At 41.9% G+C, this 26,429-nt stretch overlaps 1 protein-coding gene across 1 annotated transcript in view; it reads right to left on the reverse strand.

Annotated features, from left to right (window-relative positions):
- LOC125146645 (solute carrier family 22 member 9-like) overlaps nucleotides 1-26,151 on the reverse strand; it is a 35,892-nt gene extending 9,741 nt beyond the window's left edge. The window contains exons 1-5 of the mRNA XM_047823349.1: nucleotides 25,750-26,151; nucleotides 24,735-24,838; nucleotides 10,730-10,884; nucleotides 10,452-10,620; nucleotides 9,576-9,699 (exon numbers count right to left, since the gene is read on the reverse strand). Coding sequence (XP_047679305.1) covers nucleotides 9,576-9,699; nucleotides 10,452-10,620; nucleotides 10,730-10,884; nucleotides 24,735-24,838; nucleotides 25,750-26,151 — 954 coding nt within the window. The remainder of the gene's footprint in view (nucleotides 1-9,575; nucleotides 9,700-10,451; nucleotides 10,621-10,729; nucleotides 10,885-24,734; nucleotides 24,839-25,749) is intronic.
- Between the last annotated feature and the right edge of the window lie 278 nt (nucleotides 26,152-26,429).

Consider the following 26,429-nt stretch of genomic DNA (forward strand, 5'->3'; position numbering starts at 1 on the left):
TCTCTCAAAAATAAATAAACATTAAAAAAAAATCATACGGTCACCCCAATAGATGTAAAAAAGCATTTGACAAAATTCAACACACATCCACGATAAAAAAAAAAACAAAACAACAACAACTCTCAAGAAACAAGGTTTTGAAGGAACTTACCTTAAAGGCCATCTATGAGAAGCCCACAGCTCATATTATACTCAATGGTGAAAAACTGAAAGCTTTTCCTAGACAAGAATGCCGCTTTAAATCAACATAAGGTTGGGAGGTCCTAGCCAGAGCAATTAGGTAAGAAAAAGAAACATGCACCCAAATCAGAAAGGAAGAAGTAATTATCTCCACTGGTGGATGACATCGTCTTATATGTAGAAAACCCTAAAGACACCTCCAAAATACTGTTAGAACTAATAAATGAATTCAGTAAAGTTTCAGGATACAAAGTCAAAATATAAAAACCAGTTGCATTTCTATACACCAGCAACAAACTATCTGAAAATGAAATTAAGAAAACATCTGTTTATAATAGCTTCAAAAATAATAAAGTCCTGGGGTGCCTGGGTGGCTCACTAGGTTAAGTGTTTGATTTCGGCTCAGGTCATGATCTCATGACTCGTGAGTTCAAGCCTCGCGTCCGGTTCTGTGCTGACAGCTCAGAGCCTGGAGTTTGCTTTGGATTCTGTGTCTCCCTCTCTCTCTGTCCCTCCCCCACTCATGCACTCTCTCTCTCTCTCTCTCTCAAAAATAAATAAAACATTAAAAAAAAAACAAAGTCCTTAGGAATAAACTTAGCCAGGGAACAAAAGACTTGTATACTGAAAATTATAGGCACTGAAGAAAGAAATTAAAGCAGACATAGGAAAAAAGGGAATACATCCCATGTTCATGGATTGAAAAAGTTCATATTATTTTTTTTTTAACGTTTATTTATTTTTGAGACAGAGACAGAGCATGAACGGGGGAGGGTCAGAGAGAGAGGGAGACACAGAATCTGAAACAGGTTCCAGGCTCTGAGCAGTCAGCACAGAGCCCGACGCGGGGCTCGAACTCACATACCGCGAGATCGTGACCTGAGCCGAAGTCGGACGCTTAACCGACTGAGCCACCCAGGCGCCCCGAAAAAGTTCATATTATTAAAACACCCAGGGGTGCTTGGCTGGGTCAGTCAGGTAAGCATCTGACTCTTGGTTGTGGTTCAGGTCATGATCTCTCAGGTCATGATCTCGCAGTTTCATGAGTTCAAGCCCTGTGTTGGGCTCTGCACTGGCAGTATGGCACCTGCCTCTGATTCTCTGTCTCCCTGTCTCTCTGTCCATCTCCCATTCACACTGTTTCTCTCTCAAAATAAATAAGTAAACTGAAAAAAAAAACACCCATCGTACCCAAAGTAACCTACAGATTTAATACAATCCCTATCAAAATCTTAATGGCATCCCTTACAGAAATAGAGAAAACAATCCTGAATTGATGGAAAGGCTTCCAAATAGGTAGGATTTGGGAATCTACAAAGTGCTAGGGAGCAGGAAGTCCAGGAAGAGTCTTGTAGTAAGAATGGCCAGGTCTGGGTGCTTGCCCTTTGGATGTCAACTTTCACCAACGTTCACATTCTTGGACCATCAATTGGCCTTGCCCTTAAGACATGCTTGCAAAAAAAAAAAAAAAAATTCTTGCCCCATGCCTAGAAAAAAACATGGCACCTGACTGACGGTTCCACCAGACGGTGTCCAACGGGAAAGAGATGATTCCCTAAAAGAAAACCGGGTTGCAATTTGGAAGTACAAATGGATATTGGGCAGCTCAAAATCAACAACGGCCACTGGAGGTTGTCAGCACCAGACCACAAAAAGCTTAGTGAGCCATATTTAAGGACATGACTTTAATTCTAAATGCAAGAGGGAGTCTGTAGAGGCCGTTAAGCAGGAGCGAGGTGGTTAACAGGATCAGGCTTACATTTCTGAAGGATCCTCTGGCTTCTTTCTAAATAATGGATGAGAATGGGGCAACAATGGAGGTGGGAGAGAAGCTAGCCAGAGGGAAGAAGGATTTGGAGTGCAGTAGTAAAAATGGAGTTGAGAAATGGTTGGACAGATTCAGAATATATTAGAGAATATACATATTTTTTTGTCTATGTGTTAGTGTTATTCTTTCTACAATCTCAATGTTTTTTTAAATTTTGATTTCTATTTCCCTCACAAATGATTCACATATGTGAATGTTGTAAATTGCATCAAATCCTTTGCATGATGAAGTGTCAAATTTTTAAAAAATTTTTAATGTTTGTGTATGTATGCATGTATGTATTTGTTTGTTTGTTTATCTTTGAGAGAGAGAATGGGAGGCAGAGAGAGAGAGAGGGACAGAGGATCCGAAGCAGGCTCTGCACTGACAGCAGAGAGTCTGATGTGGGGCGTGAACCCACCAGCGGCAAGATCATGACCCCAGCTGAAGTCGGTTGCTTAACCGACCGAGCCACCCAGGTAGCCCTCAAATAAATGTTTTTAAAAGAAGAAGGAGGAGGGGAGGGGGAGAAGGAAGAAAACAATCCTGAGTTCCAGTCCAAGGTGGCAACATAGGAAGACCCTGAACTCACTTTCCTCCACAGGGCACACTAATCTATACCTATTTTTAGAGAAATTGATCCTGAAGAAGAACTGAGGGTTGACTGAACAGCTTCTGCACAACAAATGATGGAAATACCACACGGAGAATGGCAAGACAGATGGAGACACGGTAGCTAAGGGAGCCCCCATCTCGGTCACACTGCACACTGGAGCGAGGAGGGATAGTGCTGAAGGACTATGAACAGACTCATCTGCCCTAGGGCTCAGGGGGAAAAAAAGGCCAAAGTTGAAAAGAGCACCTAAAATAAAGTATAAAAGATTAAGATTATGTTTATTGGGGCGCCTGGGTGGCGCAGTCGGTTAAGCGTCCGACTTCAGCCAGGTCACGATCTCGCGGTCCGGGAGTTCGAGCCCCGCGTCAGGCTCTGGGCTGATGGCTCAGAGCCTGGAGCCTGTTTCCGATTCTGTGTCTCCCTCTCTCTCTGCCCCTCCCCCGTTCATGCTCTGTCTCTTTCTGTCCCAAAAATAAATAAACGTTGAAAAAAAAATAAAAAAAAAAAAAGATTATGTTTATTAAAAATAAAAGATTAAGCCCTACATCTCTGCCAAATGGCAGGGTTGCTGTTAGAACACTCTCCAGGTCAGAGGTGCTGGTGAATGCCAGGGTTTACATTTCCCCTCCACCTTGATAGCATAGATGGGAGCAGGGTCCAGGCGCCTAGGCCAGCTTACTGCCTCAGTGAGCCCTGGGCCCCTAGCCCATACCAGCTCCAGTGATCCTACCAAGGTGGCCCCAGTGTGCTGCACACCAGGACACCCCTGGCCAATGCTCACTACAGCTCGGGCTGTCTCTCCTACATGACACAGGTGTAAAGCACCTTGGAACACTCCAGGCCTGCACCACTTTGGCTCCAGATGACTTTCAAGGGTGCTTCCTGCGTGGAGTACCCTTGGACCCTCCCTGGACTGCACCCACCTCAGCTCCAGCCACCTGGTGCGGTGTCCCCTGTACAGAGTGCCCCAGCATACCCTAGCTTGCACTCACTTCAATTTCAGCTGTCCTTCCAAGGACCAAAGTGGGACCACCCTGGCCCATGCCCACTTCAGCTCCAGGCATCCCACCAGGACAGCCCTAGCACGGAGTGCCCCAGGATCCCCAGCCACAGCTCCAGCCAGCCATCCAGCAAAAGGCACCAGGTACACAGAGTCTACACAGGGGCTAACCATACACAAGATGATTCTTTCAAGTTTCAGAGAAATGGCTGTTCCAGCTAATTCATAAAAACAAACACAAAAAGTCAAGCAAAGTTAGAAGACAGGGAAACATGCTCCAAATGAAAGGCCAAGACAAAACCTCAGACAAAGAACTAAAGGAAAGGACATAAGCAATCTATCTGATGAGTTCAAAGTAATGGTCATAAGAATGCTCATCAGACTGAAAAGAAGAGTGGATGAACTCACTAAGAACTTCAATGAGGAGACAGAAAATATAAGAAAGAACCAAACAGAGAAAAAAAAATACGATAACTGAAATGGAAAAAGACACTAGAGGGAATCAACAGCAGTATAGAGGATGCAGAAGAACATATCAGTGATCTGGAAGACAGGGTAATGGAAAACACTCAAGCTGAAGAGCAAAAATAAAAAAGCATTTTATTTTATTTTTTTTTTTAATATATTTTTTTCAACGTTTATTTATTTTTAGGACAGAGAGAGACAGAGCATGAACGGGGGAGGGGCAGAGAGAGAGGGAGACACAGAATCGGAAACAGGCTCCAGGCTCTGAGCCATCAGCCCAGAGCCCCACGCGGGGCTCGAACTCACGGACCGCGAGATCGTGACCTGGCTGAAGTCGGACGCTTAACCGACTGTGCCACCCAGGTGCCCCTAAAAAAGCATTTTAAAAAATGAGGATAGGTTATGGGAGCTCTTAGATAACATCAAGGGAACAAACATTCACATTATAGAGATCCTAGAAGAAGAGAGAAAGAGAAAGGGGTAGAAAACTTATTTGGAGAAACAATAGATGAAAAATTGCCTATCCCGGGCAGAGAAAAACACACCTAAATTTAGGAAGCACAGAGAGCCCCCCAAAAAGATGAACCCAAGGAGTTCCACTTCACAACACATGACAATTAAAATGCCAAAGATTAAAGATAAAGAGAGAATTTTAAAAAGCAGCAAGAAAAAAAAAAAAAAAAAAAAAAAAAAAAAAAGCAGCAAGAGAGAAGCCACTAGTTAGAGGCCAGGGAAACTCCATAAGACTATCAGCTGATTTTTCAGCAGCAACTTTGCATGCCAGAAGGGAGTGACATATTCAAAGTGCTGAGAGGGGGAAAAAAAAAAACCTACAACCAAGAATACTCTACCCCGCAAGAGTATCATTCACAATTGAAGGAGAGATCAAGAGTTTCCCAGACAAACAAAAGTTTAAAAAGTTCATCACCGCTAAACTGGCCCTATGAGAAATGCTAAAGAGACTCCTTTAAGTGGCAAAGAAAAGACCATAATTAGAAGTGAGAAAATTCTAAGAGGAAAACATTTTCATAAACAAAAGCAAATTTATAGGAGAGGTAGTAGAGCAATCACTTAGAAAGCTGGTATGAAGGTTAAAAGACAAAACTAGTAAAATCGATTACATGTAAAGAATTAGTTTCGGGAAGTCACAAAATAATGATGTAAAATATGACAATATATACATAAAATGTGGAGAAGGGGATAAAGAGGAAGTTCTTTTAGAATGTGTTCAAACTTAAGTAGTCATCAACTTAATATAGACTACTGTATACTTGAGATGCTATATATGAACCTCATGAAAACAAAGATAAGAAAACCTATAATAGACAAAAAATAAAGGGAAAGAAAGCCAAGAACAACATTAAAGAGAGTCATCAATTACAAGGAAAGAGGACAAAAGAAGAAGAAAGGAACAAAGAAGGGCTACAAAACAACCAGAAAACAATTAACAAAATGGCAATAAGTACATATATATCAATAATTACTTTAAATGTAAATGGTCTAAATGCTCCAATCAAAAGACATAGGGTGGCAGAATGGATTAAAAACAAAAAAAAAAAAAACCCAAAAAATCAGACCCATCCATATGCTGCTGACAAGAGACTCACTTCAGACCTAAAGACGCGGACACACTGAAAGCGAAGGGATGGGGAAAAACATATTCCATGCAAATGGAAGCAAAAACAAAATTTGGGGTAACAATACTTACGTCAGATAAACTAGACTTTAAACAAAGACGGTAACAAGAGACAAAGAGGGGCATTGCCTAATGATAAAGGGAACCATCCAATAAGAGGATACAACACCATTGGTGGGAATGTAAATTGGTGTGGCCACTGCCAAAATCAGCATGGAGGTTCCTCAAAAATTAAAAATAGAAATGCCATATGATCCAGTAATTCTACTACTGGGTATTTACTCAAAGAAAACAAAAACACTAACTCAAAACGGCGTATGCACCCCTATATTTCTCACAACATTATTTACGATAGCCAAGATATGGAAACAACACAAATGCCCATTGGTAGATGAATGGATAAAGAAGATGTGGTATGTGTATAATATATATGTATGTATACATATTTATGTATATGTATATATATACATATACATAAATATGTATACATACACATATATGCACATACAGCCATAAAAAAGAATGAGATCTTACCATTTGTGGCAACATCAATGGACCCAGAGGATATTATGCTAAGTGAAATAAATCAGACAAAGACAAATACCACAAGTTTTCACTTATCTGTGGGATCAACAAAGCAAAACAAACTAAAAAAAACAGAAACAGATTAGTAAATATAGAGAACAGACTGATGGCTGCCAGAGGGGTGGGAGGTGAGCAAATTGGATGACGAGGAGTGGGAGGTATAGGTTTCCAGTTGTGGAATGAATAAGTCATGTGGTAGAAAAGTACAGCATGGGGAGTATAGTTAATGGTGTAATAGTGTTGTATGGTGACAGATAGTAGCTACATTTGTGTTGAGCATAGCATAATATATAAGGTTGTTGATTCACTGTGTTGTACCCCTGAGACTAACGTAACATTGTGTGTCACCTGTTCTTCCATAAAGAAAGAAATCCAGAAATTCATATGGAAACACAGAAGGCCCTTAATAATCAAAAGAAGTTTTAAACGGAAACCAAAGCTGGAGGTGTCACATGTTCCGATTTCAAAATATATTACAAAACCACCGTATCCAAGACTACGGTACTGGTATAAAAACAGACGTACAGGGGCACCTGGGTGGCTCAGTCGGTTAAGCGGCCGACTTTGGCCCAGGTCATGATCTCGCGGTATGTGAGTTCACGCCCCACATCGGGCTCTGTGCTGACAGCTCGGAGCCTGGAGCCTGTTTCGGATTCTGTGTCTCCCTCTCTCTGACCCTCCCCCATTCATACTTTGTCTCTCTCTGTCTCAAACATAATTAAACGCTAAAAAAAAAAAAAAAAATTAAAAAACAGACGTACAGCCCAATGGAGCGGAATAGCAATAAACTCAGCATATGCGGTCACGTGATCTTGGACAGCGGTGTCGAGAATTCACAGTGGGGACAGGATAGTGTCATCAATAAATGGTGTTGTGGAAAACTGGATGTTCCCATATAAAAGGATGAAACTGGAAACTTATCTTACCCTGTACACAAAAATCAATTCACGAAAGGTTAGAGACTAAGATGTAAGACTGGAAATAAAGAAGCAGAGAACAGAATGGTGTTTGCCAGCTGCTGGGGGATTTGGGAAATGGGGACATATTTGTCAAAGAGTACAAAGTTCCAGTTACGCAAGGTGAATCAGTCCTAATGATCCACAGTACGGCTGTCTATAGTTATAATACTATACTACATATTGAAAATTTGCTATTAGTAGGTGTATTATTGAGTGTTATCACAAAAAGTAATGAATAAAAAGGGCAGGAGAAAGTTTTAGGAGGTGATGGATATGTTGATTGCATAGGTGGTGGTAATGATGTTTGGATGTGTGCTTCTCAGATTCACCAAGTTGGATAAATTAAATACGTACAGCTTTTTGTATGTTAATCATACCTCGATAAAGTTGTTTTAAGAAAAATCCTTCGGGGCACCTAGGTGGCTCAGTCGATTAAGTGTCTGACTCTCGATTTCAGCTCCAGTCATGATCTCACAGCCATGAGATCAAGCCCCATTTTGGGCCCCGCACTGAGCATATAAGCCTGCTTGGGATTCGTTCTCTCCTCTGTCTGCCTCTCCTCCCCCTCTCAAAATAAATAAATAAACATTAAAAAAAGAAAAAGAGGGGTGCCTGGGTGGCGCAGTCGGTTGAGCGTCCGACTTCAGCTCAGGTCACGATCTCGCGGTCCGTGAGTTCAAGCCCCGCGTCGGGCTCTGGGCTGATGGCTCAGAGCCTGGAGCCTGCTTCCGATTCTGTGTCTCCCTCTCTCTCTGCCCCTCCCCCGTTCATGCTCTGTCTCTCTCTGTCTCAAAAATAAATAAAACGTTAAAAAAATTTTTTTAAATAATAAAAAAAGAAAAAGAAAAATCTTTCAGATGTGCATTGAACATGTTTCCAGCAATGTTTTATTGCTCCTCTTTGACTGTCTAAACCCTAAGCCTTCCCTTTTTCAATTAAACAAGGGTAGATGATTTTTTCCTTGTCTCTATTAGCTTTCTCTCCATTCTCTTATCATTGCCAACAGGAAATTTAACAATATAAATACCATCTGATCTGGCAACACCACTTCCGGTTATGTATCCCAAAGAATTATAAACAGAGAAGAGATATTTGCATCCACATGTTCATTGCAACAGCAGCCAAACCATGGAAGCAAGCTAAATGACCATCAGTGGATGAATGGACAAAGAAAATGTGGTGTATACACACAACAGAATATTATTCATCCATAAAAAAAGGAAATCCTGCTATATGCCACTACCATAGATGAGTCTTGAGGACTTTTTGTTAAATAAGGCAGTCACAGAAGGACAAACACTGCATGATTCCACCGATATGAAGTATATAAAATACTAAAATACTAAGACAATAAATGGAATGGTTGACCAGGGACTAGGGACAAAGGATATGGGAAACTGCATTTCAATGGGTAGAGAGTTTCAGTCACGCAAGATGAAAAAGTTTTAGAGATCATTGTACTTAGAGTTAACAATACTGTATTGTACAGTTAAAAATTTAAGAAGAGATAATCCATGTTAATTTAAAAATGAATATTAATTTTTCTCTTATTAATACTGAAGTTCCTTAAAACATGGAATTCTGAACCACACTGCTGGTCAAGATCCAGCACCGCGCCTAGCACATTATGATTTTTTGATAAATAATTTATACGTCCGTGACATGATGAACGGTTTACTTTATGACCCACATCAATATCTGCCTTCCAAGCCCAGGGTGAAAAAAAAAAAAAGGCTTCTCTGAGGCATTTCCACTGAGTCATGCTCTTGGAACTTGTAATAAGTAGAATGTAACCTCCAAAACGCAGAGATTTGGATTGTTGTGGCCAATGCCATATTTCCTGGAGAGAACAGAAGTGGCCCAGGGAGGCACTCAGTAATACACCATTAATGAAAGAGTGTATGACCTAATTAACAAATAAGTGATCCTCCTTATGCTCTATTCTGCATGGTCCCTAAGCCTCCCTTCTACTGATCTTAACTATCTTGAACAAAGGCCGTCAGAATATTAGTGGAAAGAAATGGATTAGTCTTTGTTACTTTTTCCTCTAACATAGAGACAAACACACAATCTTTACAACCAGAAACACTAAGAGCTATCTGGTCCTGGTGAGTAAAATATACATGTCTCGTTCTCCGCAACAGGATCCTCTCTCTTTATATTAACTCAAACAATGCTGACAGCCATTGAGAACCAGGACAACGAGGAGAGAAGACCCCAAGCCAGACTTGTGTTCCCGCCCTTTTTTCACCTCACGGACGCCACCTAGTGCCTATGTCAGGTTGTGTCTCCCCTACATCCCATAACCAACTCTCTTTCCTATTCACCTCCATGGTTAGGGTGTCTCCAGCATTCTTCCTTCCGTTCCAGAGTGCAGCTTTTCTAAGTGCCTTTAAGGCCTCCTCGGGCTTGTTGGTCATAATCAGCCACCGAGCAGACTCCATCAGCCATCTGATCAAAGAAGACAGACAGGTGCAGTCAATTCGCATGTGCCCATTTTTCACATATTCTTTGGCCTGAAATCTCTCTACCCTCCCATCTGATACCTACCTCTTGTTTTGTTGTGCCAGCCAACAGAAAAGCAGCTGATTCTGTAACTAGGAAACTGTAAGGATAACCTCTCCACGCAGTACACTTTCACTAATGGCAACATTGAGTAGGAGTCATATTGCCCCCCCCATCTTATTCAGGGGGATGTTACCAGGTTTGGCAAATCAAAATAACGTGCCTTGTTAAATCCGAATTTAGATAAACAGCGAATATGAGTAACTCTTGAGTATCACTATGTCCCATGCAATATTTTGGACACACTTACACTGAAAAGTATTTGTTGACTTGAAATTTTACTTTAACGAGATGCCCTGTATTTTATCAGGTTAGTAAATAAAGGCACAGAAATCACAAATAAACAGGAATTTCATATAAACAATGGATAATTTTTAGCGTAGCTATGCTTCCTGCAGTATTTGGAAGGTGACACACACACACAAATGTATTATCTATCTGAATTTCAAATTTAACGGAGTGTCCTTGATATTATCTGACAACCCTACGTGTTCAGCTTCTTGACCTGTACACTGGAGACTTATTAGGAGAGCATGTGCTCAAGTGTTAACTAAGGATCAAACAGAATTCTTATGTCCTCATTCCATGTATCTTGCATCCAGTATCCTCTAAGACAAAGGGAAGAAGAAAGCTTATACCTTGAGGAAAGAAAAAGGACAAATAATGGTACAGAAGTCACCAGCTGAAGGGTATGCCAGTCTCGAATGACAAAAGCCAGTCCACCCAGGATCATCTGTCCTACGCAAGCACCGCAGGTGATCATTGCTATTCCCATGGCTTGGAATTGAGGCACTGTCCATTCTACAACTGAACAACAACAAAAAAAACCAAACAAGCAGGATTTTGACTTCAAAGTTGGGATCTCAAAGTCAAAGTTAAGTCTTGGAGAATGTCAATATCCGAAGGTTTTACTTACTGAGCATCACAGAGTTTGTCAGGATGGTCATAGTAGAAAAGCCCGCCAAGAAGCGTAGGGTGCAATAAATGAAGAAGGTGGGCGCGAAGGCTGCACAGGTGTCAGCAACGGCGAGCTGGAGGAAACACCACCTGAGAATTAACTTCCTCCCAAACCTGAGGAGTGGGAACAGGTTAGCTACAGGAAGTATAACAACCTGATGGAAAAATTAACAAAAAGAAGGCACGCTTTGAAGTTTAGGGGGTGTTTTAATACGTGAAACTTTGTCCTTGAGACTTGAAAGAATCAACAGATCATCAGCCTTCTTGTTTACAAATAGATCCTTCTTCCCGGAAGCAACCTTCCTGTTTGTAAACAGATCCTGAGTATAACCAAGCTTCTTCCCCAGTCTTAAGCGTCCAACTCTTGGTTTTGGCTCGGGTCACGATCACGTGGTTTGTGAGACCGAGCCCCACATCGGGCTTTGTGCTGACAGCAGGGGGCCTGCCTGGGATTCTCTTTCTCTCTCTCTCTCTCTCTCTCTCTCTCTGCCCCTCCCCTGTTCATGCGCTCTTTCCCTCTCTCTCAAAATAAATAAATTTAAAAAAATGGACCGAGTTGTGTCCCCCTCTCCAAAATCATATATTGAAGCTCTAATCCCCAGTGAAATGGTATTTGGAGATGGGCTTTGGGGGAGGTAATCAGGTTTAGATGAGATCATGAGATTAGGGTCCTTAGGATGGGAGTAGTGCCCGTATAAGAAGAGGTATCAGAAAGATTGCTCTCCTCTTTCTGCCATTTGAGGCTGTGGCAAGAAGACAGCTGTCTTTAAGCCAGGAAGGGAGCTCTCACCAGGAACCAAATCTCTCTGCACCTAAATCTTGGGTTCTCAGTCTCTGAAACTTGAGAAAATAAATTTCTGACGTTTAGGCCTCCTAGTCTATGGTATTTTGTTGTGGTAGCCTAAGCTGACTAAGACAGGATCTAAATCTGTACTTGGGACTCCGGGACCATGCAGGTCATGGCTAAATTGTGTAAAAGGAACATCCATAGAACAATACATCAAAATTGCTGATGGGTTGCCTAAGAGCCTCTCTCTGCCAAGTCTGGGTCTTGAGCATTTTTTCCCTAAAATAAGATGGATGGGAGCCACAACCCAGACACAGAACTTAGAGCAAGTTCTCGAAGGAAAGGATTGGGTAAGATGAACATCAAGAAAGGTATTTTTAAAAAGGAAAGAGAATTCTGTGCTTCACAGTTTTCTGGGAGAAAGGGCCTTTTTCTAGACAACTTGGATAAGCTGCCTGTGCTGGTTCTGTATGACCAGTAATACTTATAAACAGACAAACAAGGGGATCGGACAAGGGCTCTGAAAGCCTTCTACCCTTGCAGAATATTTAAATTATGATGCGTTGTTAAATCTTTTATATTCTGAGTACTTATATCACATGCATTTGTCTCTCCATTTAAAATGGAATAAAATCTATGTAAATAAATGCTATAATTAATGAAATGATGTCATGACAATCATTGGAAAGTCTGGCCCATCAAAACAAAAAGCAGCCGTAGTAAAGAGAATGACAAATACATGATTTCACTCCTACGTGGAATTTAAGAAACACAACAGATGAACGAACATAGGAGAAGGGAAGGAAAAATGAGATAAAAACAGAGATGGAGACTAACCATAAGAGACTCTTAAATACAGAGAACAAATTGGGGGTTGCTGGAGGGGAGGACGGTGGGGGGATGGGCTAAATGGGTGATGGGCATTAATATAAGAGGGCACTTGTTGGGATGCGCACTGGGTGTTATATGTAAGCGATGAATCACTGGGTTCTACTGAAACCAATATGACACTGTATTTTAACTAACTTGAATTTATTTATTTATTTATTTTTTAACTAACTTGAATTTAAATAAATTAATTAAAAATAATAAAATAAAATAAAGATTATATCATGCAGGAGCACCTGAATGGCTCAGTCAGTTGGGCGTCCAACTGTTGATTTTGGCTCCTGTCATGATCCCAGGATCGTGGGATCGAGCCCCATGATGGGTTCCTCACTGAGCATGCAGCCTGCTTAAGATTCTCTCTCTTCTTCTGCCCCTCTCCCCTGCTTGGGCTTTCTCTGTCTCTTTAAAATAAAAAAATAATTAGGGGCGCCTGGGTGGCGCAGTCGGTTGAGCGTCCGACTTCAGCCAGGTCACGATCTCGCGGTCCCTGAGTTCGAGCCCCGCGTCGGGCTCTGGGCTGATGGCTCAGAGCCTGGAGCCTGTTTCCGATTCTGTGTCTCCCTCTCTCTGCCCCTCCCCCGTTCATGCTCTGTCTCTCTCTGTCCCAAAAATAAATAAACGTTGAAAAAAGAATTTTAATTAAAAAAATAAATAAAATAAAAAAATAATTAAAAAAAATTTTTTAAAAAGATAGATCATGTGCATTCTCACAGGGAAAAGTCACATATAAAACTTATCCAATGTAGCGCATTTAAAGTGGCAGGCATTTGGCAATAATCTGGTTGTCCATCACCAAAAAATGGATTAGAGCATCATAATGGATCTCCACTGTAGAGCACCATGCAGCAACCAGAAGAATGAACTAGAAGTATCTGTAGAAATGCGTATGTCCCTCAAAACCATAGCGGTGTTTGCACAAAAGAAAGAGAAAGAGATAATCACGCATTTACATAAATATGTGAATTAAAATATATGTAAACCAAACAATGTCATGTGTTTTGTAAAAGCCCATATGAATGTAAAGACATAGAGTTAATGCATTATCATGAACCCTATATTGGGAAGAAGGAAACGGGACTGGGGCATAAGGAAAAAACGAAACAGATACATACGCCCATGAAAGGAATTCATGGCTAGACTAATGAGGACACTGTCTCACGAAATGAGCGATGGTTGATATTCAAAAGAAGAGAAATTTGTGCTGTGTAAAATATAAAGCTATTGTCTCATTAATTATTTTTTTGCTTATTTTTTTGAATGAAATTTATTTTTTTTTTAATTTTTTTTGTTTTTTGTTTTTTAACGTTTATTTATTTTTGGGACAGAGAGACAGAGCATGAACGGGGGAGGGGCAGAGAGCGAGGGAGACACAGAATCGGAAGCAGGCTCCAGGCTCTGAGCCACCAGCCCAGAGCCTGACGCGGGGCTTGAACTCACGGACCGTGAGATTGTGACCTGAGCTGACGTCGGACGCTCAACCGACTGAGCCACCCAGGCGCCCTTGAATGAAATTTATTGTGAAATTGGTTTCCATACAACACCTAGTGCTCATCCCAACAGGTGCCCTCCTCAACGCCCATCACCCACTTTCCCCTCCCTCCCACCCCCCATCAACCCTCAGTCTATTCTCAGTTTTTAAGAGCCTCTTATGGTTTGCCTCCTTCCCTCTCTGTAACTTTTTCCCCCCACCTCTTCCCCCTGGTCTTCTGTTAAGTTTCTCAGGATCCACATAAGAGTGAAAACATATGGTATCTGTCTTTCTCTGTGTGACTTATTTCACTTAACATAACTTTCTCCAGTTCCATCCATGTTGCTACAAAAGGCCATATTTCATTCTTTCTCATTGCCAAGTAGTATTCCATTGTGTATATAAACCACAACTTCCTTGTCCATTCACCAGTTGGTGGACATTTAGGCTCTTTCCATAATTTGGCTATTGTTGAAAGTGCTGCTATAAACATCGGGGTACCAGTGCCCCTATGCATCAGTACTCCTGTATCCCTTGGGTAAATTCCTAGCAGTGCTATTGCTGGGTCATAGGGTAGTTCTATTTTTAATTTTTTGAGGAACCTCCACACTGTTTTCCAGAGTGGCTGCACCAGTTTGCATTCCCACCAACAGGGCAAGAGGGTTCCCATTTCTCCACATCCTCTCCAGCATCTTTGGTCTCCTGATTTGTTCATTTTAACCACTCTGACCGGCGTGAGGTGATATCTCAGTGTGGTTTTGATTTATATTTCCCTCATGAGGAGTGATGTTGAGCATCTTTTCACGTGCCTGTTGGCCATCTGGATGTCTTCTTTAGAGAAGTGTCTATTCATGTTTTCTGCCCATTTCTTCACTGGATTATTTGTTTTTCAGGTGAGGAGTTTGGTGAGTTCTTTATAGATTTTGGATACTAGCTCTTTGTCTGATACATCATTTGCAAATATCTTTTCCCATTCCATCGGTTGCCTTTTAGTTTTGTGTTTAATTGTGTAATTTGTGTTTAATTTTGTGTTTAATTGTGTAATTTGGCTATATGTTCACCATGACTCTGCCCACCAGCATGCAGAGGAAGATTACTCTTTCCAGTCTTATGTTTTTTTATTTTAAATTGTTATTAATTTTTTTAGAGGGAGAGATAGAGTGCAAGCAGGGGAGAGGGGCAGCAGTAGGAGAGAGAGAGAGAGAGAGAGAGAGAGAGAGAGAGAGAATCTGACGCAGGCTCAACACTCAGCACAGAGCCTCGTGTGGGGCTCTATCCCCTGGGATCACGACCTGAGCCAACATCAAGTCAGAAGCTCAACCAACTGAGACACCCAGGCGCCACCCCCCTAGTCTTATATTTGTTACAGTCTTACATCTGCATTCTGGCCAAGGACTGTGGACAAAAGGGACCTAAGCCATTCCCAGGCCTGTCCATATAATGTCTGCTCGGGTCCTGCTCATTCCTTCTGACAACATGGCTGGAAACAAAAAATGTGCTGATGAAAAAGTCACACAGTGGAAGGTGCTGGTTCCTTGAGCCACTGCCTAGAAGATGGGGGCCACATGACTCACACCAAACTATGATAACAGCGAGAATCACGATTTTATTAAAATAACCAATTATAATTCTTGGGTTCTTACTGTAACTAGCTATCTTGGCTAACACAGTAATGTTTTAATAATTGTGTTTGACGAGGGGCACCTGGGTGGCTCAGTCGGTTGAGCGTCCGACTTCGGCCCAGGTTATGATCTCACAGTTCGCAGGTTCGAGCCCCACGTTGGTCTCTGTGCTGACAGCTTAGAGCCTGGAGCCTGCTTCGTATTCTGTGTCTCCCTCTCTCTCTGCTCTTCCCCAGCTCATGCTCGCACTCTGTCTCTGTCAAAAATAAATAAACTTAAAAAAAAATTTTTAAAAAATAATAATTGTGTTTGATGCAGGTAATTAGAGAAGCTTTGTGTGTGTTTCTTTTTTTTTGGCTATATGTTCATTCCCTAATTATTTGAAAAAATATTTTATTTGAAAAGAAAATGTGATGTAGATCTGTAAACATAAGTGTAAAAAGAAGTTACAGGGGTGCCTGGGTGGCTCAGTCAGTTAAGCATCCAACTTTCGGCTCAGGTCATGATCTCGCAGTTCACAAGTTCGAACCCTGCGTTGGATTCAGTGCTGACAGCTCAGAGCCAGAAGCCTGCTTCAGATTCTGTGTCTCACTCTCTCTCTGCCTCTCTCCTGCTCGTGCTCTGTCTCTCTCTCTCCCCCTCTCAAAAATAAATAAAAATATTAAAAAGAGGTTACAAAATTACATACTCACTTTTACCAAATTTACTTAAAACATATATTTGTGATGTCTGTAAATATGATAAATTGAATGTTGGCTCCCACTTGAGCGGATTTGTTCTTAGCTTCTTATTTCGAAAATTTTTAAATATGGAAGTTTAAATGAATACTATAATTAACACTGGTATCATTCCCAAACAGATTCACCACTAGATAGCATTTTGCTATATTTGCTTTATTTCTTTGCATGTGTGAACACACACACACACCCCACTCACAGACTCTTTTTGTTGAACCATTTCAATGGCAGTTACAGACTCCTAATTTTTTTTAGCATGCGTGTATTAAGAATATAAGCGGTTTCGAGAGGCGCCTGGGTGACTCAGTCAGTTAAGCATCCGACTTCAGCTTAGGTCATGATCTCATGGTTCGTGAGTTCAAGCCCTGCGTTGGGCTCTGTGTTGACAGCTCAGAGCCTGGAGCCTGCTACAGATTCTGTATCTCCCTTGCTCTCTGCCCCTCCCCTGCTCGCACTCTGTCTCTCTCTCTCTCTCAACAATAAATAAACAATAAAAAAAAAAAAAGAATACAAGCAGTTTCTTATATCATTACAACTCTGACATCACACCTAAAGAAAACTAACAATAATTCCACCGCCAGCTATCAGACAATATTCAAGTTGCCCAAAAGCTCCTCCAAATGATTTTTTCGTTGTTATTTTTCTTTTTTTCCGTCTATGCTCCAGTATTTACACATTGTATATGATTGTTATGTTTTTGTGAATCTTTTAAAATCTAGAATGATCACTCCACTCACTTTTCTCGGGACATTACCTTTTTGAAGAGTTTAGGTCGGTTGTCTTGTAGAATGGGAATTATGAACGATTTAAGGTTTTTTAATTAAAAAAAAATTTTAAATGTCTATTCTTGAGAAAGAGGGAGACAGAGCACAAGCAGGGGTGGTCAGAGACAGGGAGACACAGAATCTGAAGCAGGCTCCAGGCTCTGAGCTTCAGCACAGAACCCCAGGCAGGGCTCGAACTCTCGAAGTCTCCAACTGTAAGACCATGACCTGAGCGGAAGTCGGATGCTTAACTGATTGAGCCACCCAGGCGCCCCTTTTTCTAAATTGTTTTAATGTTTATTCATTTTTGAGAGACAGAGAGAGAGCATGAGGGGAGAAGGGGCAGAGAGAGAGGGAGACACAGAACTTGAAGCAGGCTCCAGGCTCCAGGCTCTGAGCTGTCAGCACAGCGCCAGAGTCAGGGCTCAAACCCACGAACCGTGAGATCATAATCTGAGCCAAAGTCAGACACCTAACCAACTGAGCCACTCAGGTGCCCCTAAAAAAAAAAATACATATATATATATATATATATATTTATTTATATGTTTATATATATATTTATATATATTTATATGTTTTTATATATATTTATGTTTTATATATATTTATATATATTTATATGTTTATATATATTTATATATATTTATATATATACTTATATATATTTATATATATAAATATATATATTTTTTATCTACGTTCTAATTTTTTACCATGAGCACGTGTTTTTTGGTCTGAAAATAACAAAAGGTTAAAAAAAAGTAAAGTACATGTTTGCATCTTATTTGCTGGCAGCTCGGAGAGTCCTTTCAATGTGAGGTGAGAATAGGGAAGGGATATTGTTGCTGATGGTCAGTAAAGAACAAGTAGACAGTTTCAACTCTATCAATTTCTCCTCTTCAGCCCAACTTCTTAATGTTCCTGTGACCCAGAAAGAAGGTAGGCAGAAAATAACCTCATGACATTCTGTATATTCTCAAAGTCGGTATGATGGATCAAGGGGTTACAATAAAGTCTTTCTTCACCATCAAAGTGCTTGAATGTGCCAGCAATGATCACTTTTCTCCAAACCCTGAGAGGCAGGGGTCCCGCTCCCATCTCTTGCAGTCTGGAATAAGTAAGTAGGGTGAACATAAAATGTTCAGCTTCAGTGGGGGTACTTTTGAAACCAAGAAGGAGTGTTATTACTCATTAAGCTGAGAATGTACCAGCAAATGGGATGATGGGTCTCTAAAAAATAAATAAATAATAGAAAATGGGCGATGACATTGGATATTTCAAGGGAAGGGGTTCTAGGAACCAATGCTGAGTAAATCTATCTAAGCTCAGACAAGTGTTCCTTGAGCACAAGGAGGCTATGATCACGTTGCTAAGGTAGTTATCTGGATTTCAATAGCCCATGTCTATAGCCTTGGCTACCCTCACCAGGGGTTTAGACCGTTGGCTTCTCCTGGGGTACACCAACAATGTACTTCTGAATTGGAACTAAGGAGAGAAGTTCAAGTTGTGTGAGAAGTTCAAACCAGTAAGTTTTCACTTGCTTTCCATCTGAATATGTAAAATATCTATTCAACACAGGAAAGGAGGAAGATCCCCAGACAAAAATATGAAACTGATCATTTTAAGTTGTAGATGAATGTAGTATTCTAACGGGTAGGAGGGATATTCACATCATAATGGATGCTGGCCTTGACACTGAAGCAGCCATTTAGAATCTCCTTGCTTGGCCGTATATTGTTCCCTCTGTCCCCCTTTAATGGGAGGGTCATGGGAAGATGGCTACTTGGGTACTTATTGAGTACAGCCTTGGCTAAGGGTTATATTTGGGACAGATTGCTTTCAAGCAGGTGCATATTCTTAGTATCGTTTTGCTCTACCTGGTATCTCCTGCTGAGTGACTAATAGGCACTGCCAATACGTTATACCCAAAACAGAAATCTTGACTTTCTCCTCCCCATGTGCTGCTTTCTCTGTTTTCCTTCATATCACTAAACAGTGTCAGCATTTATCCATTTTCTCAGGCTGAAGACATAGATACCAGCTTTGACCTTCTATTTGCCACACCAAAGCCTCCTTCTTAAGAATCCAAAACCGGGGCGCCTGGGTGGCGCAGTCGGTTAAGCGTCCGACTTCAGCCAGGTCACGATCTCGCTGTCCGTGAGTTTGAGTCCCGCATCAGGCTCTGGGCTGATGGCTCGGAGCCTGGAGCCTGTTTCCGATTCTGTGTCTCCCTCTCTCTCTGCCCCTCCCCCGTTCATGCTCTGTCTCTCTCTGTCCCAAAAATAAATAAAAAACGTTGGAAAAAAAAATTAAAAAAAAAAATAATAATCCCAAACCATCAGGAAACTCTGTTGCATTTACCTACAAAATACGTTCCAAATACAGCTACTTGTTACCATTCCCAAGACACCTTCTTAATCAATCAATTAATTAATTTTTTAAATTATTGCTACCAAAGAAGGCCTTTCTTCTTCTTCTTCTTTTTTAAACATGTATTTATTTTTTGAGACAGAGTAAGCCAGGGAGGGACATAGAGAGAGTCACAAAATCCAAAGCAGGCTCCAGGCCCTGAGCTGTCAGCACAGATCCCGCCAGGGGGCTCGAACTCACGAACTGCGAGATCATGACCTGAGCCGAAGTCGGACACTTAACCCACCAATATAGCCAGGCGCCCCTACACCTTCCTAATTTAAATGCCCACCATCTTTCCTAAGGATTATTTTGAGAGCCTCTTAAACGGTTTCCCTACCACCACTCTGGCTCTCCCAGTGAATTACCAAAGGAGCATCAAGCATCAAGAATAAGATTTAAAAGGGGTGCCTGGGTGGCTCAGTCGGTTAAGTGTCCAGCTTCGGCTCAGGTCATGATCTCGCGGTTTGTGGTTTCGAGCCCTGCATCGGGCTCTGTGCTGACAGCTTGGAGCCTGGAGCCTGCTTCAGATCCTGTGTCTCCCTCTCTCTCTGCCCCTCCCCTGCTCACGCTCGTCCCTCTCTGTCTCTCAATAATAAATAAGCATCCAAAAAAAAAAAAAAGAGTAAGATTTAAAAGATCCTGTCATAATAATCCTCTTAAAAGCCTCTGATGGCTACATTTCAGTTTCCAGGAATAAAAGCCTTAAATTCTACTGCTTGCCTTCCACTCCCCCAGAAAAGACACATGAACAGAACACAAAAAGGAACTACCTGAGCTTACTAGAGAGTGAACAGAAGCAGGTGGACTGTGGGGAGGAGTGTTTGCTCTCTCCAAGGAGGGCAGATGGAGAACGATACAGGGAGGGTCCTATTTCCATGGCTATTAGACTGGAGTAAGGTGCAATCCACACAGTAAGCAAAGTGAACGCCATGCATCTTGTGGTCTGGGGAACAAGGCCACCGATGATGGGGTACTAGAAACAATGAAGAGAGTGAGAGTTCCAGCAAGGGAAAGTGGCAAAGAGGGAATCCTTAAATCATGTCTACCACGCATCCCCTAAATAGCCACTAAAGCATATATGTAAAGAATAAGCTCAAAGAAGGTCAACTCTAGACAAATTTCTGAACTGAGGTTGGAGCTGTTGTGTAAGAAACAGTCTTGAGTTCAAAATCTGAGGCTTGAAAGTTATTTGCTGAAATAAAGGAATCGGGGGCACCTGGGTGGCTCAGTCGGTTAAGCTTCCGACTTCGGCTCAGGTCACACTCTCGTGGTTCATGAGTTTGAGCCCCACGTCGGGCTCTGTGCCGACCGCTCAGAGCCTAGAGCCTGCTTTGGATTCTGTGTCTCCCTGTCTCTCTGCCTCTCTCCCCACCCCGCTCATACTCTGTCTCTGTCTCAAAAATAAACACTAAAAAAAAATTAAAATTAATAAATGAATAGAATCAGTGTTACTGGTGAGTAACAATGGCAAATAGAATCTTCAAGCTTAATATTATCATATTCAAGATATAATTCATAGTATCCTGGCGTGGGAAGAACCTAGAAAATGGAAATCCATTCCCAATAGAGTGGAAATCTGGCAGACCTTCTGCTAAGAGGAGACAAAGTTTGGAACTAACCCACAAGGATTTTAAAGTGGTGACATAACTATCCTCTAAGACAGAAATAAAATATGATTTTAACATATGAAAATCACAGCTCAGAAATCAGCATTCTCAGAGAGACGGCAACAGATAAGCCAAAAATAATTGAAATTGGAGAGCTGAAAAAGTAGCTTCTGATATAAAAATTCACTAGATGGGCTTAACGATTATATTGACACAAGAGAGACTCTTTGAAGACAGATCAGTAGAGGCTATAGAAGGTCAAGGGCAGAGAGAAATGATTTAAGAACACGAACAAAAAGCCTCAGAGTGCTATTACAGCACGAAGCAGCAAATAGTTCCTGTAGAGAGCCAGATAACTATTATTTTAGGCTTTATGAACCACATGTTCCTATTTTTTCTTTGTTCTATTAAACTACTTTGTGTGTGTGTGTGTGTTTTAAAATAGACTCTATTGGGGCGCCTGGGTGGCGCAGTCGGTTAAGCGTCCGACTTCAGCCAGGTCACGATCTCGCGGTCCGTGGGTTCGAGCCCCGCGTCAGGTTCTGGGCTGATGGCTCAGAGCCTGGAGCCTGTTTCTGATTCTGTGTCTCCCTCTCTCTCTGCCCCTCCCCCGTTCATGCTCTGTCTCTCTCTGTCCCAAAAATAAATAAACGTTGAAAAAAAAAATTAAAATAGACTCTATTTTTTAGAACAGTTTTAAGTTGACTGCAATACTGAGCAGAAAGTACAGAGATTTCCCATACGTCCTGCCCCCACTCATGCACAATGTCCCCACCTATCAATATCCTGCACCAAGTGAAACAGTTGATACAATTGAACCTACAATGATACATCATTATCCCCCAAAGTCCCCCGTTTACATTGGGTCCACTCTTCGTGTTGTACATTCTATGGTTTTTGACACATGTGTATTGACAGGTACCCACCATTACAGCATCCTGAAGAGTAGTTTCACTGCCCTAAAGCCTCTGTGATGTGCTTATTAATTTCTCTCTCTCTCCTTCCAACCCCTCATCTTTTTACTATCTCATGGTTTTTTCGCTTTTAGCACTGAATAATATTCCATCATCCGGATGTACAACAGCGTATATGCATTCACCTACTGAAAGAAACGTTGGTTGCTTCCAAGGTTTGGAAATTACAGAGAAAGCTACTATAACCGTAGGTAAACTTTTGTGTGGACATAAGTTTTCAATTCCTTTGGGTAAATACCAAGGAGCACGACTGCTGAATTGTGTGACAAGAGTATACTTAATTTTTTCCCCTTCCCTTATGAGAGCAAGAGAGAGAGAGAGAGAGAGAGAGAGAGAGAGAGAGAGAGAGAGAATATCTCAAGCAGGCTCCATGCTCAGCCCAGAGCCCAACGTGGGGCTCGATCCCAAGACTGTGAGATCATGACCTGAGCCCAAATCAAGAGTTGGATGCTCGGGGCGCCTGGGTGGCTCAGTCAGTTAAGGATCTGACTTCGAGTCAGGTCATGATCTCACAGTCAGTGAGTTCGAGTCCCACGTTGGGCTTTGTGCTGACAGCTCAGAGCATGGATCCTGCTTCAGATTCTGTGTCTCCCTCTCTATCTCTGCTCCTCCCCCAATCATGCTCTGTCTGTCTCTCTCTGCCTCTCAAAGATGAATAAATGTTTAAAAAATTTGAAAAAATAAAATAAAATGCATTTTAAAAAAAAAGAGTTGGATGCTCAACCGACTAAGCCACCCAGGCTCCCCTGGCTTACATTTTTTAAATATCATGATGTCAAGCATCTTTTCATGTGTTTATGTACCATTTGTACATCTTTCTTAAAGAAATGTATATTCAAGTCCTTTATTCATTGAAAAAAAATTTTTTGGTTTATTTTTTTGTTGTTGAGTTGTGGGAGTTCTTCATGTATTCTGAATGTTAAACCCATTCCATTGGTCTATTTGCCTATTTTTATGGCTTATATATAATTGACAAATATTTTCTCCCATTACATAGGTTATCATTTAACTTTCTTGATAGTGTGCTTTGATGTACATAAGTTTTTAATTTTTAACAAAAATTTTAATGTTTATTTTTGAGAGAAAGAGGAAGAGAGAGAGCAAGGAGGGGAGGGGCAGAGAGAGAGAGAGGGAGACACAGAATATGAAGCAGGCACGAGGTTCCGAGATGTCAGCAGAGAGCCTGATGCAGGGCTCGAACCCACGAACCGGAGATCATGACCTGAGCCGAAGTCATACGCTTAGCCGACTGAGCCACCCAGGTGCCCCCCGGAAGTTTTTAATTCTTGATGAAGTCTGATCTATCTGTCTAGTTTTTGGCCACTCAGGCTTTTGGTGACATGCCAAAGAATCCATTGCCAAACCCAAAGTCATGTAGATTTACCCTAATGTCTTCTTTTAAGAGTGTTATGGTTTTAGCTCTTATCTTTAAGTCATTAATCCATTTTGTGTTAACATTTGTTATGGCTTTAGGTAAGGATCACACTTTATTATTTTGCATGTGGGTGTGCAGTCATCACAGCCCCTTTTGTTGAAGGGGCTATATTTCACCAACTGCATGATCTTGGCACCCTTTTCAAAAACTGAATCAGCCACAGATATGTGGTTTTATTTTTATTCCTGTACGTGGGTGGCTCTGCATTACAGAACTGTTAGACATGGGCCCGCTGACTCTGAACACTTTTATAAGCTACATTTACTGTCATACATTCAGAGTTCCCAGTTTTGAGCTGCCTTAACCGATAACATTATGCTGGTAGGTGGTAAAGGGAAACTTAATCCCCCATAATCCTCAGAGGAGAGGTGCTCAGTGCTGGCAATGGTTGGCTGTGTAATTCAGGAGATGTACCGTCAGGCATAGGATACACCCACGCGAATGGTAATGGCAGTTGTCATTAGATTAATTACATGGTTGATTTTTTTAATGTTGATTTATTTTTGAGAGAGAGAAAGAGAGAGAGAGAGAATGAGTAGGAGGGGCAGAGAGAGAGGGAGACACAGAATCCGGAGCAGGCTCCAGGCTCCGAGCTGTCAACACACAGCCCGATGTGGGGCTCGAACTCACGAACCATGAGATCACAACCTGAGCCAAAGTCAGACATGGTTGAAAACTTACCTTTAAAGTGCTTTATTTTTGGCAACAAAAATATCAATCGAGGTTACTGGAAAAGGTTTTTTCTATACACCATCAAAACACATTGCTGTGGACACCCCAAGTTTAATGGGAATGCCTGCCCATCACACTTGGGAAACGGGGACATGATGACCATAAGCGCTCAGTTCACAGGGTCCAGGAGGGACTGAATATGGCCTCCCAGGCCAAAATCTGCAACACTGTGTTACATATGTGTGCCTTCAGACAGGCTGGATCTTTTGTCATGAAGCATCTTCCTCTGTTCCCACGGCTAACTTTTTCTCACCTTCCTAAACCACATGTGGTGTCACCTCCTTCCTAAACCCTGTCCTAAAATGTCCCCATGTCTGCTGGAGCTGCTGTTTCTGTGTCCTGTACACTGAGCTCACAGCTGACAAAATAGCATTTGCTATACTGACTGTGATTCCCCATGTATTTCTAGACCCCTCAGGACTAAGGAAACCCTAGGACAGTGTAAGTAACAACAAGTGTTGCTTAATGGAAGAATGGTATGTTCGTTCATGAAAATACCCCCGAGAAAATATCCCAGTGATCCAGAGACACTCACCTGTCTGATAAATGGCCAAATATGATGTTTCCCATCAACATGCCAGCCATGAATAAGAATTTGGTCACTGATTTCAGTGACTGAGATTCACACACCAGGTCCCACTGGAAGAGAAGGAAAGCAGCAAACGAGTGCTCGATAGCAGCCTATAACCCCTCATGGAAACCTGATTGAAACAGCTAAGATATAGGGCGCCTGGGTGGCTCAGTCGGTTGAGCGTCTAACTTTGGCTCAGGTCACGATCTCACAGTTTGTGAGTTAGAGCCCCACATCGGGCTCTGTGCTGACAGCTCAGGGCATGGAGCCTGCTTCAGATTCTGTGTCTCCCTCTCTCTGCTCCTCCCCTGCTCACACTCTGTCTCTCTCTCAAAAATAAATAAAGATTAAAAAAAAAATTTTTTTTAAGAAACAACTGAGATGATTTACAAGCTTCTGTATATCAGCCCCCCTTCTTCCAATTTCCATTTGTTTTTTGCATTAGCTGACCGTTATCATTCAGGTATCAGCTTAAATACAACTTCCTGTAGGAAGACTCATCTAAACCTGTTGGCTATATTCATGCCTTGTTTTATTTCATATGAAGCGGTTCTCAGCCTGGGCCACAGAATGCAATCCTTTGAAGAGCTTTAAACATTTACCGATGGCAGAGTTTCACTACCAATCTCCTAAGGCTGGCCGGAGACACAGTCAGTGCTTTGGCAAGTTTTGATCAATATCCCCAAATGTGTCTCATTTGCAAACAACACCTTTAACACATTACACAAACTATGCGTTTAACCTTTGGTCTTCCTAAGAATAAAAGCCATAGAATCTCAAAGTCACGTCTACTTTTTAGCTCGTGAGACTCATAAAATATGCAGATTGGTGGTATCTAAGAAAGACGTAACGACTATTTGCTGAAATAATAAAGAATGAGCACCCAGTGATTCAAGAACTTGGAGCATGTTCGTTATTTGTGCTATTACCTCTAAACACCCGGACCTAGTACTCGCAAGAGGCAAATGGGGCCTCTTACCTCTGTCACGATGGTGGAGGGAAAGGAGCTCTGGTCATACACCCAGCCGTCCACACAGGGTTCCGTGTCCAGCTCATTTGTGTTAGGGAAGGTCCCATTCAGGTGAAGGAGCCCCCATTGCAGGTGGAGGAAGCGATGACACTTGTCTGGCCTCAGGTTTGAGTCCAGTGGAATGGAGATTCTCAGGAGGGCGTCTTGGTTGAGGATCCCAGTGCTGTTAGCAGAGACCGTGTCATTGTCGAGGATGTGGACCCAGCAGCGGTGACCAGGGACGATTGCAGTGAAGCTCTCCAATAAAATGTGAGGGTACGCTATGAGGTTGAGGATGCTGTAGAAAACCATCTGAAGGGTGTGGAATCTCCCCCGGCCTCCAACTTGATCCAGGAGGTCCTGAAAGGCCATCGTGGCCGAACAAGCAATCTCCAACGTGAGCAAAATGACTTTATTACGCAAAGTTCAAAGGGAGAAAGTTCTCCATTCAGTACGTCACAGTAAGCGTGTGTTGATCCTGATCCCACTTTTTCCTCGATGGGCCCCGCCTCACCTCCACAACTGGGCCCCAGAAGCTGTTTCTCCAGACTCTTTGGGGGGAGCAGGTGGGTAACCGCTGTCTTTAAAGTCACCAAGCGGTATTTTGCTGAGATACTTCCAACAGCTGACAGCCAACACTGTTTAAAGGT

This window comes from Prionailurus viverrinus, chromosome D1, assembly GCF_022837055.1.
Source record: "Prionailurus viverrinus isolate Anna chromosome D1, UM_Priviv_1.0, whole genome shotgun sequence".
Lineage (NCBI taxonomy): Eukaryota > Metazoa > Chordata > Mammalia > Carnivora > Felidae > Prionailurus > Prionailurus viverrinus.